Genomic DNA, 15134 nt, shown 5'->3' on the forward strand with positions numbered 1-15134 from the left:
CTTATTTTTGGGAGAGTTATCGTTATATGTTTGCAATGTTTCCATAATTTATAAAAACGAGTATATATATATACGCAAACACACACACACACATATATATATATATATATATATATATATATATATATATATATATATATATATATATATATATATATATATATATAACGTCGTTGCCGAGTGGAAGGATAAAAACAGGTCTTAACAGAGAAGGAGGGTATAAAATGTTTTTATTAACTATTAGACCGAGAACGTTTATCAGAGTGAACACAAAATTGTTGTGCTCCTTAATATAAGTTAGGAAAAACTTATTAATTGGTTTATTAAATAGGACAGGGTGTGAATTTAAAAGTATGAGAAAGCGTTTCGTTTTGAATGATAAATTAAGAAAAGGATTTACAGAAAAGGAATAACATAAAGAGATTAATTGAATATATTTTTATATATAGGGAGCAATTTTATTATATCGAGAAGATGTCGTAATTGCCTTCCCCATGTTTTATTTTTAATAAATTTTCTGAAACATATATTTTTGGCATGGTACACTCTAAATATATTCAAAATAGTGTATTTAATATATGCTCAGTTAAGATCAAATCTGATTATTGTTTGAAGTTCTTTTTTTTTAGTTATTTTTTAGAATTCTGTTTTTATTTTGAGAAACAGGAGCTCTTATTAAATTAAATATCTTTTTTAAAAAATTTGCCAAAGAATCAGAAACACATATTACGTGTAGGCAAAAAATATTTTAGAAAAAAAAAAAAAAAAGACTCTTTCTGGTGTTTAGAATTCTAAGTACTATTTTACTCCTTCGTTGTGTAAAAACGATTTTTCGAGCTGTTCGACAGCTGCATCCACTTGTTTCTTTCTTTATCGTTTGCTATTGTGTGTTCTATTTTGGAGAGGTGCTTTTTTCATAAGAAGCTTTCGCGCGAAGTGTTGTCTTTGCCAAGAAAAGCAGGACTTTACGAAAGAACATTCTTCGGAATTGACTCTACATAAAGGAAAAATTCTTGAATGGGGAAGCAAATGTTTTTCTTTTAACAAAGGATGCACGTTGTCGGTTAGTATTACTAAGTTTGGTCAGTGTGATTAATGAGTCATTAAAACTTCATTAAGTGTAAGCATATTTAAGTGTAATTTTTTATATGCCTACATTACTAAATTACAAACCGGCGCACTTATTGGTAAAAACCTAAATCACGAGATCGCGCACGAGAATTTAAAAAATATCGCTCCTACTTCGTTACCCAAGGACAGGAAATAATGTAAATAAACAATCATATATATTTTACGCATTTTTTTTTTCCAAATTCATTAGCCTAGTTTCAAAATAAAGGATTATTTCACAGTTTTTTTTTTAATTTTGATGGATGTTTTTTCATTTTTCCGGTGCATGCAATTTCGGCTATTTTATCTATTTCTTTATTTTTTTAAATTTTTTTTTTTAAAAATTTACTTGCAATTAGTAAGTTTACATTGGCGGCGAAATGGACTTTGAATATTAAATATATCTTTTACTGCAACTTCGTCTATAACAGAGGTTTCCAACTGGCGGCCCGGGGGGCGCATCCGACCCGCGAAGCTTTTTTTTTTTTGTGGCCCGCGAACTTGGAGTAATGCCCTCGTTGGTAAATCGCGGTATATTTCGATTCTAGAGTCAACCAGGTTCGAAACACACGCATGACGTCACTTACAGGTATAAAATTAAATCTGATTTAAAAACATCGAGAACAATTAAATTTACTCGAATTAAATTTTCTATAATTCCAAACTGTGAGTGGATTATTATTTTTTTTGCAGACGGGTAAAGATAGGCCTGGATTTTCTAGATCGGTACACTAGACAAAATTTATTTTAGAATTTGGAAAAATTTTTACAATATTTATCACTATGCAGTTGTTAAAATTCCACTCTTAGGGTACAATTCAATTTTAGTGGTGGAAATACTAGGCAATGTTTATTAACCTCAAAAAATATGGCAAATGTTAACCGAGCGATGACCCTTAACCTTAAAGATATATCAGTGTAAGAAATACCGAACAATGGCCCTTTACATTGAAAAGCATCACAGTATGAAATAACTTGTAAGTATAAACAGAATGGCCCTTAATCCCTCCAAAAAATTGTAAGTGTAAGGAATATCGAAAAGCGTAAACCGGAAAATGGCTCTTAACCTTAAAAATATCAGCCTAGGGAATACCGAGTAAATGTAAACCGGTCAATCCCACACTTTCCTGGCGGGTTGTTATCACAATCAAAGCAGTCATTATTAATAATAACCACGTCTTTTGTCAAACGTGATAATGAATGCACATTATTCACGTTGCTCAGTATTCCCTATACTGATGTTTTTTAAGGATACGGACCATAAGGTCCTATTAGTATCGGAACAAGGCGGAGGGCACATCGAACAACTTATTCCTACATCATCAATAAAATGTTTGTTCCATGAAGATCTTTTTTTTTCTGCATTATCACCGTTGTTGCTGTAAAAACGTACTCTTTTTATCGGTTTTTACTTTGTAAAAACGTTAAAACGTTCTCTTTCGCTAACAAAAGTTTTAGTAAACTTCTGAACTCTATAGTTTCCTTCTGCAACAACATTCCTGTGTGTCTATTATTGGTCTTTCCCTTGACGTATCCTCCGACATCTATCGGCAGATTTCGGAACTTTTTTTACTTCGCCTAAACAAATTGCTCTGCTAAAATTTCAGGTCAATCTGACGAGTAGTTTTAAAATTACCTATTTTTAAAATCTTAACTTCAATTGTAATTAGCCTGTGCATGAATGGAAAGCCGTTTATGGACCTTCATTCTTATATTCTTTCAAAACAGTGAAGTCTACACGTACTACTAGCATTCATTGGGAGTGTCCTTTTATAAGTGAAGGCCCCATTCATACTTGCCAAAAAAAAAAAAAAAAACATTTTTTTAATTACACTGGACAAAATGTAAAATTATTTTATAAAGCCTACAATTTAGAAGTTTACTTAATAGATCTAGTATAAAAGGTCATATTCCGTCTAGTGGAATAGCTTATCATAATTACTTCCTACCTTAAAATTTAATCAGAAGAGATAAATTAGTGTTCTAAAGGATTAAAATGAAATTGAAGGAATGAATAAGGAAAATGGTTATTCATTAAATCTATTTCAAATGTGTCTCTTTAAAAAACTCTTTATAATTGGAATTATTCCTGTGAAACAGTGTTTCCCAAAGTGTGGTACGCGTACCCCCAGGGGTACTGGAACAATTTAGCGGGGGGTACGCTTTCTTATGCGAAATATCGTGCAACAAATGAACAATTCAAATTTTTTTTTTAAAAAACAAAGCTAGCCATGAAAATTTACGATTACGTATTTTCTATTGACTATTTTTTACAGAGTAAACAGTTATTAACTAAAACGTGTTTATTAAAATCGAAATATTTTTAAAAAAATACATTCATTTTTTTATGAGTGGTACACAGCGTTACGAAAAATTTAGAAGGGGTACACAAAAGTCATAAGTTTGGGAAACACTATTGTAAAACCTAAGAATCTGATTGGTAATAATATTGGAAAAAATTGAAATTAAAATCTATACTCTTTTTTTTTTAATTGGAAAGTTACTATCATTTCTTTTGTCAAAAAGTTTAAAGGTAATTTTCCTGTCTTCATTCATTTTAATAGTCAAATCTGGAAAATTTGCTGAAAGATTTCAAATATTAGTTTTGTTAAATGGTAATTCAACTGAGATAAATTTGCTTAGCTAAATTTTAAAAATCATCAAAATTAAAAATCAAAAGATCTTCTATAAACCTGAGAAATAAGGAATTTGTAGGAAGGTTAAGATTATCAAATAACGAATCTATAGTCTTTGAGAAAAAGAGAAATAGTGCAGCATATCTCTCTCTCTCTCTCTCTCTCTCTCTCTCTATATATATATATATATATATATATATATATATATATATATGTATATATATGTAGCTCAATTAAAGACAAAAAGGATTCAAGAAAAGAGAGGAAGAAAAATTATTTAAAAAAAAATTATAAATTTTTTTTATATATCTTAAAAGAGATCTCCCTTCTTATCTTTTTTTCTTTATTTTGTTTTTCGGATTTTTAATAAGGTTCTTTTTCTTAAGATACATAAAAAAAATTTATATGTTTTTTTATTTATTACTTTTTTAATAGTTTTATTTTAATAATTTTTCTTCCTCTCTTTTCTTTAATCTTTATTATTTTCCATGTTTCTCAATATTTAAACTTATATATATATATATATATATATATATATATATATATATATATATATATATATATATATATATATATATATATATATATATATATATATATATATATATATATATATATATATATATATATATATATATCGTTGGGATCTCCGTTTATTTGCGAAGAAAAACACATGAAAAATTTCATTCAAATAAATATGTTTCATCAGAGCTTGGAAGAGTAAAAAAAAAAAAAATAAGTATAACGTGAAATACGGATTTCTACTTTAAAATTAAAATTTTAGTTTTAAAAGTTCACTTTTTCAAAAAAAGAAAAAAAAATATCCTCATATCTGTTGAGGAGAGATAAATTTTGCATTGATAGAGGAGACATAATTTGATAATTATTACATTGGCATAATTTCTTCTGTAAACAATTGGTAAATGTGATTCATTCCGATAGATTAACCGACTTACTTCTTTATTATTAATAATAACTGGCGATTATTAATACGAACCGATTATTTACATGAACCGTAACATTTATATTATAGTAAGACGATTCGCCCAAATTCTTTAAATATCACCCGCTATTGAAAAATCCTCTTCTTCTGTTGGGATAGGGATTTTCGTAGCGGAGACAGGGAATTTTTAGGGAAGTTTGGCGTCGCTCCTAGTCATCCCAAATAGAATACTACAACAAGTGCTCCACCATTGCTTCGGAACGAAAGCTCCCGAAAGGTTCTCTGGAAATAGCAGCTGTTATTACGCATGGATAATTCAGTGACTGATGAATAGTGTGTGATCTGACAGTTATTTGACTCGCCATAATTATCGGGGATAACCTCTTCTACAGTTTCTTCAAGATTATCGGGAATTTAATTACCGGTCAACAATTTCAAGTGAATCTTTTTTTTCTTACAAATCTTGCATTTTGTAAACATTTTTATTGGAAAAATTCTAATTTAGGAGCAGGTGAAAACTAATTATGTTAAGCACTGCCTTGCGTTTTTATTTCTAAAAAAAAACGGCTTTTCTAAGACTGATTATGAATTTAGTTTTAAAATCCATTTGTTAGGATGTGAATTTTAGAAATTTACTTTTTATTAAATGATTTTATGAATGGCTACAAGTGAAGAAGATTTCAGAGACCTCGTTTTCTATGAAAGTAATATTCTCGGAATCTTATTGAGTCCTAACTTCGAAATGAAATTTTTTTTCTAAAACTTGTTGGTCAAGATTTTTGTTGTGTGTCCATGAATGTGCTCCACATGTTCAGTGTCCGCAATCTGTCCGTTCTGCAAGAGATGATTTCCAATTGTGTCTTAATTATTCCCCCTGACCATACGTGAGGGGGTGAGGATCTCTTAATAAATAATGAACAGTTAAGAAGTTATGATTGACTGGGTATCCATCGTCCGTCATTCCCGTCGGCGTTTTTCCAGTTACAAGTACATTCCCGGTCGCATACGGAAAAAGAAAAAAAAACAATCCCTTCCTGAAATTGCAGAAGCGACCAAAGTTGAACCACCCCCTAAACCTCCACCCCCTTCTGGATGTCCCTGTTGTCTTCTATCTCGGGTAAGTTTCGCCTCTTTTCATCCATCACTACAATTTTCCTTTTCGTGATTTTCTCACTTAAAAAACACCGTCTTCCGACCTGGGTTAAAAAAAAGATGACAAAGATAAATGCTCACATTTGTTATGTTTGGATTAAGAGTAAAGTTATTCCATACTAGAATTGAATACTTGGATTGAATAAAGCAGAGCTATTGAATACTTTCATTCAATAGCTGAATGTGAAGTTATTCAATGTGAAGTTATTCAATGCAATTATTGAATACATATTTTTTTTTAAGAAATAAAATGGATGTAGAAGTTGTTTCATACTAAGATTGAATTATTTGATACTTGGAATGAATAGTGAAGTTTACTGCTACAAAATAAATTTACTTGAATGTCTCTAAGTAATTAGACAAAAGTGTCACTTCTTTATTAATAAGGTTCTTTAAAATTATAAATAGCTAGTATTTTAACTGATATAAGTTGATTTTGTTATAAATTAAGTCACCAACATTTTTGAAATGACAACTGTTAAAAAGAAAAAACATACATTTTTCTTTCAAATTGACATTTCTGAACTTTAAAATAATTTTGTTGATTTTTCTTGTTGTTGTAAATATGTACGTTAACGTAAATATATATAAATTTACAACAAATCTCGCCAAATATATATATGTTCACATCTGGTGGGGAAGTAGGGAAATATGATCTCGATTTTCAAGAGATGTTTTACTAAATATTTCTATGCGTTATAACGTTTATTTGCAAGAAGAACTTACTAAAATGTATCTTGCACTGTAGACTCTTCACTTACAACAAATGCTAAAAAGTATTTTTTTTTAAAAGAAAAAAAGCATTACTTTTTGTAGCAAAAAAAAAAAAAAATGAAACGGTAAACTTATGTTTTGGTTGCAAATGTAATAATGGTAACAACCAATAACATTTTCACTTTTGTAATAATCAAATTTCAAAACTATCGCATTTGGTATATTTCATTACACACACACAGACACATATATATATTATATTTTCGATCTTCAAAAATATAATTCATACTGTGAATGGGAGAGAGCTACAATTTTTTTTAAAATTATCATTATAACAGCAGTTGAACAGCCAGCCAATGTTTGAGTTTGCGACTACCAATGACCCTGTCATTTGGAACGCAATCCAGAAGACAAGAGAACTCCTGGACAAAGTATTGAGAGAAATGTGCCTTTGTGGAAGTCGTGTTGACAAACCTAACCCTAATTTGCGTTTCATGGAAAGGTGAATCACAAAAATTTCTCACGGTTAACTTGACATGAAGAGCGCTGTAATACCACTGAGAATGTCTACACTGCAGCTATCGCTTGAATCCGGTATGAGCGCTATTAGGCCGGGAAATGTTCTCACATTAACTTAGAAGAGTGATCGAAAATTTGAGTCGACCCCCTTCATATTAATTTTTTTACGTATACCTCAGAACTCTTAAATCTCTGTATTATTTTAAGTTATTAAAATATACAATCTGAATGAAATCAAAATTATAAACAGCTGTAATAAAAAATGTCAACAGTTGTAATCATGATTACGAGTAATTGATTACTGTGATCACAATTATAGTTGCAATCAAAAAATTGATTTCATAAAATGTAATTGATTGCATTTTTTAATTACTGTAATTATGATTACAGTTGTAATCAAAGAATGTAATTGATTTCAGTTTTGCCCAACTCTAATTTAATCAGAGATCATGATGACTACTTGTAAGCGCAATTACCTGTGATTACAAGTAATTGATTACATAGCAGTGATTCTCTGTAATCAATTACAGTGGTAATCGACGCCCAACTCTGCACTGCAATTGATATTATGATAAGTCTTTAGAATATATTCATAAAAATATATAGTTTCTTATAAATGACTACTGTTTTAAGTTTAAAAAAGAATCTTGGAAATTATGTTAAATGAGAGAAAATGTTTAAAATAGCAAATTTGAGCTACAATTATCGCTTTTATAGTTGAATAGTTAAATTCTGAAATATTCAATATACTGGGCCTTTGTTTTTACTTTTATCTTCATTATATTATGCTAATTTATTTAATTGAATTCAGAAAATTAAAAGCAATAAATTTGTTTTTTCTATTTTTTAATTAACGTGACAGACAGATCACAATCAGTGTCGTTAAAATTCCGATAAAGAAGGAGAATAAAATCAGAAAATATCATAAAAATTGCGAGATGATAATTATTTCTTTAAAAGAAATGATTTTAATTCGTACATTTGAAACGAAGTCACCTTTTGGCAATTTACGGATTTACAAACGACAACTGGTTCGAAGGTTTCGATCTAAGTTATCGCCAATAGTGTTTTAAAAACCTCCTAAGATACGATTTAGTTCAGACTTGTTCTTGAATAACAGAACCAATTAAGCTTCTTCGCCACATTACGAACGTTAAATTTGGCAACGGGTTTAAAGAGTGACCGTGTTTCTCAACGCATCAGGTTTGAGCGGTAACGCTCGCCGCACGCTGTGCAAAGTATGAAGGTAGCGGGTTCGAATCCCGCTGTTACCCTTTATGTATCTTCGTGTTGCCCTTCTCTGTTGTGTGCTATCTATCTTTCTATTTGACAAAGGTTTATAAGCCTAAAGTGGGCACACAAGCCTATATATGTATATATATATATAGCCCGTTAGGTTAACCATGGGAGGTTCTCATACTTTTACTCTCCATATAACACAAATGCAGGTTATTTACACCGAGGCAAATTTACACCAATGATTGATCAAGGAAGTTCCCCTGTTTTTAGGTTTGAGTCAAAAATGACAAGAGGCAGTGAATTGCTTAACAAAATTAGTTTCTTTTGGATGAAAAACACATGACCTAAATTTTTCGAATAGGATAATTCCAAATGTCGTCATGAGCCATCTTGTGTCAACTAGGAGCCTTATGTCAACTGAATCCACTTAAATATGATTTCAAGGATTTAAATTTACTTCCGCCATGTTTTTCTTTTTTTTTTTTCTTTCGCTTTTTCTAAAATCGATTTCGGAAGGTCTCGATCGGCGAACATTTATTTTTATCTTTTTACAGAGGATTTTAAAAAGCAATAAACTGAAATTTATTTCGATAAATTCTAATTAACCACAAATCTTAATTTTGACAAATACGAATGTTGTTGCATAAAATATTTAAAGTCAAAGATAATAAAAAGAAATTTGTAAGTTCTTTATTAAAAAATTATTCTCAATTTTAAAATATTTTCAAGACCGTACGAACCTTTGTTAACCTTCTCAAAAAAAAAAATTGTTTAGAGAAAGACTAAACATTTTTTTTTTTAAATAATTAAATTATTGTTAAATAAAGACAGAATCATTATCGTTCCTCGATTGGAAGAATAAACATTAAAAAAAAAAGTGATAACATTACTCCAAATTCTTTTAATTCTACTCATTTGATTAAAATTAGTATTTAATTAAATGTTTTCATAAATATTAGAATTCATGTAACTAGTTTATTTATATTAAATTTAAAATCATTCCTTTTATCATATAAGTCAACAAAGCAGATATTTTCTTCTTTATTAATAATCTAAAAAATTTAAATTAATATTATCATTATGATTACGAAGCAAGATTAATTCCTCTGAGTACTTAATGAAATTGTATAATCTTGAAAGGTAAAGATAATTAAGTCATATTTTATTAATCTTTTCCATTGTAAAGATAATTATTAAAAAGACAAAAATGAATTAGAATTTCCCAATAATCAAAATCCCAATGAAGGATATTTTTATAATCATAGTAATAATTCAAAAAGGACATCTATTAGTTCAGAAAGGTGAATGCTATTGAAGAGATCAAAAGAATAATTTCTTAATAAATTCTAAAATAGCTTGATTATTCTTAATAACCTAAGTAAAACTTTCCTTAATTAACTTGTTCTATTTAAGTGGTTAGAGAAAATCATCCCAGGTTTAGTTAAGTCAGTATTAGACCCACAAGTGATTGTTCTAAATTTAAAAAAAAAAATTTATGAAATTTTGGGTTGATTACTAATTGTCGATTATTGATTTTGATATTTAATCTCTTATAGAAAGTTAATTTCTTTAATGATAGTATTACAATTTAAGATAAGCTTAAAAGTTTAACTATTTTTTTAATTCTTTGTTTAAATATTCAACATAGAACTTTTTAAGGAAAGATTTCTATCTGTGGGGGTAATTATAAATTTCTTTTTTAGTTTGTTAATCGATTGAACAATTATAAAAAGAATTACTGAATTGTTACTGTTATTTAAATTCCCCCCCCCCATTATTAAAAATAAAAATTTTAAAGAAATAATAAAAAAGCTGATTTCCAGTCTGCTAAAATGCGTAAAGGTCACGAGAATCTATTTGATATCCTTCAACTAAAATTAATGAGATGATTAAGAAAGCATTTTAGAATTTTTTTAATTGCTGTATGGTAAATGTGCCTTAATTTCTCAAGTTTTATACACTTTTCACTATCAATGGATATCGTGATGTTGTTGTAGTAAGCCAATAAGGTGCGATTTTTCTCGTTTTCCAGTTGGCCAGCAGTGCTAGACCAGGTCCATGACATTATACACCCTCAAAAAATCCAGCACCGTCTATGGATCGTCTGCTAAATCCTACATTCATACATCCATTCGTCCATCCACAGATCGTAATTTTGACTTGAATCAAAGAACGATCCATCTCCTATTCAGTACCCCCAGAGGTATACATTTGTTATGGGAACATGCAGGACTTTGTGACCCGACAGATTTAACGTGTACCAGTAGCCGTATTACTACACGGAGAGTCTTCAGCCGGCTGGATTCGAACACTCGTTCTAACGAACGCGAGTCCAGCGCCCTGCCAACCAGGCTATCGCGGCCTTCTGATTACCCTCATAAATTACATTTGAAAACAAAGCATTCATTATATCGAGAGTCCACAAAACTCGGCTCCCGGTAGATCACCAAACTCAAGCTTCAATGACTGCGCAGCGGTTAAGTAACCAGCCTGAAAAGGAGCCGTGGGTGGGACTAACATATGAAGAAACCTATAGTTTGTCTACGATAAGAACTCCCCCAGCCACGCATTCTGAGGCCGTCTGCTGCTATGGAAACAAGATAAGTGCATTTCAGAGAGGGTAACTTCTCTTCACTCAAGGACTAACACCATAGACCTTTTTTTCTTTTCCTCCAAGCCCTGGGCATGTACCTAGGTTATGAAAAACCCTTAACCATATAGCCCAAGACTTGGCCACTAATCCAGCTCCACTCCAGCCTATATAACATGATATTTAAATTTTTTTTTTTTTAACTGAAAGTGTGGAATTTAAAAAGAAATAAGACGAACAAAAAAAAAATATACATGTGAAATGTATATTTTTTGAACACCATAGACCGGAGAAAAAGATTCCCTTTCTCTCGCCTAAACAGTGACCCCGCACCCCTACCTGAAATAGTTATACCTCGTTACCATGGTCACCGCCACGAGTCTGGACGAATAGCTAAGGGAGTTCTGACTTTAGACAAACTATACTTTTTCTTTTTGAGAACTTTCATTCAATCTGACTTTAAATGTTTATTTCCATTTTGATAGTTTCTAGAGTAATCTGGGAGCGATAAACATTTTGCTTTCTTGGCTACTAAATAGATTCTTCAATGTTTTCTCTGTTTTTAAAGGTATTTATTGATTTTTCTAGTCAAGTATCGTAAAACACTTTTTTTTTCTTATCGTGTTTCCTCTTGGATACTGCCAATTTTTCAAACTTCATGCATGAAAAAAAAAACTTTTTTTGTCATGGTGCATTTAAAGAAAAAACACTTTAATTTTTGATGCAACTAATGATATTCTTCTATTTAATTAATTCAATTCAATTAACATAAAAATCCCCACTTCAATAAGTCATTAATTATTGATGATATTAATATAATTATTATGACATTAATATTCCAAAATCAAAATAACATTGTGTTCTTAATTATTGTTATTTTTTTGAAAACAAATAGTAGTAATTTAAAAAAAAATGTTTCCAATTTGTGAAGACAAATTAAAGTAGCTAAAATATAGCATGCATATCGATTTTTATACGGTTATCTTTTGCAGGTTTTGTGGTATTAAAAGTTAAAAATAAAGAAATTATGAGTGTTAGAAATAAAGTATTGCAGTAAAGTCTTCGTTTTGGTCGATACGAAAACATAATTTGTTTTCACCATTTTGTTGAGGAAATGAAGTACACTATTTTTAGAACAACAAAAAGTTTAAAAACCTTTTGAGACAGTATTTTAGATTCAATAAATATTCCTGTGAAATATCTCGAGGATTTTTAAATGTAAGGCTGAAAATTACTCGGGTGTGAAATAAAATTAAAAAAAAAAAAAGGGGTGTGTGGAAATTCTCCAATATTTTAACAATCCAATAAAGAACAAGCAATTACAACTCACGTAGTTAAAGCAAGCATTCCTGAAACAGCCTGTCCCGGACGGAAGGTAGTTAAGTGGACTCCATACCGGGGGAGAAAATTTTCCTCTCAAATTCTCTTTCACCTCTATAACTAATTTAAAATTTAAAGCATAGAAAAAGTGAGTACAGACAAACCTAGAGTAAGCCATGAAGTTTTAAATACCGAAAACAAAATTTTAACATATACAAATGGAAATAAATGATGAAAAACATGTGATTATTAAAACACTACAGTGCTTCTAATCATCTATATATATATATATATATATATATATATATATATATATATATATATTTCTCTTACACGACGACAAAAAAATCCTCATTACAACTCCCCAAATGGCAACGCTAGAAAATCGACCCATGATTGCCGCTAAAAATGTTACATGCCAAATCTAGTTGAGGTGGCTCAACATATAGCGCTTTTAAAAACGAAAACTGAAATAACATTAAGCTAGGCAGAAGTGAGTAGTCTTTGTCGATACTATTTTAGTATATTGTCGAAAGCACTTTTTTTCACGAATTCATGCATTACGAATTTATTTGACGATTTTTGATTTATATCACGAATTTATTTGTTTTATTATTGTTATTAGTTACTCATTGAAAAATGAGTCTCAGTCGTGCTGTTACGCTTTAAGATTTTATACTATAGCACATTTCAAATAGATTTAACGAATTACATGTCATTTATTTGAATTCAAATTTATTTTAATGACTTAGTATTTACTAAAAAGATGTAATTTAAAAAAAAAAAAATAGTGCTTGGAGTCCCTCCGCTCGGAAGAAGTTAAACTTCGTAACCTGCGACGTTAATTGTAGAAGAATCAGCAGTCGTAGAAGGATCACTAGCTCTATTCAACGACTCTTTTTCCTGCTCCGCTCGCTTCCGTGCTCTGTAATAACGGTAATAGTGTGCATTTTTCCCTCGTGGACCTCTTGAACCAGTGGAAGTGCTTGTGGTTGCCTCGCCCTGGAAAATGTATTTGTATTAATAATGTATGTGAATGTGTCATAATGTAATTTCAGAAGAGAAACAATCAATTGGTATTCACAAGAGACATACCTTGACGTAACCTTAAATCCGTCGCATTGTCCATGGAATTGTTTACACTCATTTTTTAAAATTGTTATCCACTAAATTTGAAAATAAAAAATACTACCCTATTAAATTATATGTGTATCAAAACAAACTAAAAAAATATTTATAGAAAAACAATACTTTTATGCTAGTGAGAACCAAGAACAATATGGAAATGAATGAGGGAAAACTACCACGTGATTTTCCGGCCAATAAAAATGTAGCGTTAAACGTTTAACGCAACCTTGTTGGAAGTCGCATAAGAAGTATAACTTCAAAAGTTGTTGTATGGATTTGAATGATTGTTTCGAATTTTTAGAATTTTGCGTATTTGCAATGTACCTAAGTTAGTAGTGAGCGAAGCAAACCATATAAGATTGCGTAGCAATTTTCGGGGGTTGGCGAGCGTTAGCGAGCAGGGGTCTCAGCCCACTAGTTATGTATAAATTTACTTTTATCTCTAATCACATCTATTATTCTAACAGAAAAAATATTTAGAAAGGAAAGAGATGCCAAGCATAAATTCTAGGTCTATTATTTTGAAATAAAATATAGAAGAATTTTTATACATAAATGTGATCAATGATTTCCGGAAACTTCTGGACCTTGGATTTACAGAAACTTCTGAATTACGGTTAGAGAAAAATACAGATTTTTTCCGGAGCAAATCATCTCTGTTTATTAAAAAAATAGATCAATAAAATCCCAGACATAACACAATAAGTTGTTAACTTTTAGAATTTTAAAAGTCAACAAAAAAAATTATTACATTACTCATTATTACAATACGAATAAAATGCCTGATGTAATAAATATTCTATATTTATATAATATATCGCCTAATTTATCCAGTTTATATTATGTGTCGTCACGAACGTAAACAGTCTCGTAAAAACAATTAACCTGATAATTAAGATTTTACATAGAATGTTAGAGCGCGTCTAATAAATTGTCCATAAAATAACGCTTAAATAGAATAGGTTAGTTGCAATGTAGAGTCACCTGTTGCAACAAAATCTGCTTTGAGAATATCCAATGAGCGAGAGGGATAGTTTCATTGATTTTTTCTCTCTCCTTTTTCGACCTTGCGGATCTAAAGGGTGGTCGGCTCCACAAACTTATTACCGATTCATCTAATCAAAATGGTATCGTTTTCAAAAAATGGTAGTTTTAGGTATAAACCGTAGTAGAGAACATATACAAACCCTGGACAAATTATCAGTCGCATTCTAAGATTCTATGTAAAATCTTAATTATCAGGTGATATACTCTACAGGATTTTTGTCCTTACGCGGCTGAAACCGGTTTGTACTTGTTTGCGTTAGTGTATCAATGAGTTAACATTGTAATGCAATGCCATAAAAATAAATAGAAACAATAAATATATAAAAAATCTCCTGAATAAAAACCCATTACATGTATGTTTAAATGTAAAAGTATTGCCTATATAAACTCGTGCAAATCATGTCATTATTGAAAAACTGCGCTGCGTCTCATAATTATGCCCAATAATTATGATGTAGGGATGAGTGGGGTCAATTGTAACATTTTTTACTTAACTATTTTTAACTAACAAAAAATCCAATATATTATTAGTATTAATTGACAGACGAGTAAAGTAGACTATCCTCTACTAGAAAAAAAATAAATACCTTATTTTAAATGTTATTATATTAGTGATTAACAATTTTTGACAGTCGCGCACTTGTTACAATTGTCCCCACTTACGGGGTCAATTGTAACAGTTCATAAATTCAACTAAAACATAGTTAATTATACATATTATTATAGTTGTGATATA

General features: G+C 30.1%; 1 protein-coding gene across 9 annotated transcripts in view; it reads left to right on the forward strand.

Annotated features, from left to right (window-relative positions):
• Positions 1-15134, forward strand: part of LOC107439267 (disks large homolog 1) — a 140694-nt gene that overhangs the window by 32144 nt on the left and 93416 nt on the right. Inside the window, exon 1 of one of the 9 annotated variants that reach the window (XM_087150417.1) lies at positions 4927-5806. The exons of 7 other annotated variants lie outside the window; for them this stretch is intronic. In XM_087150417.1, coding sequence (XP_087006543.1) covers positions 5621-5806 — 186 coding nt within the window. In that variant the 5' untranslated portion in view covers positions 4927-5620. Of the gene's footprint in view, positions 1-4926; positions 5807-15134 lie in introns of those variants that run through there. One more of the 9 variants, XM_087150418.1, reaches the window with a different exon arrangement.

Source organism: Parasteatoda tepidariorum, chromosome 1, assembly GCF_982258835.1.
Source record: "Parasteatoda tepidariorum strain Cologne lab strain chromosome 1, Ptep-v5.0, whole genome shotgun sequence".
Lineage (NCBI taxonomy): Eukaryota > Metazoa > Arthropoda > Arachnida > Araneae > Theridiidae > Parasteatoda > Parasteatoda tepidariorum.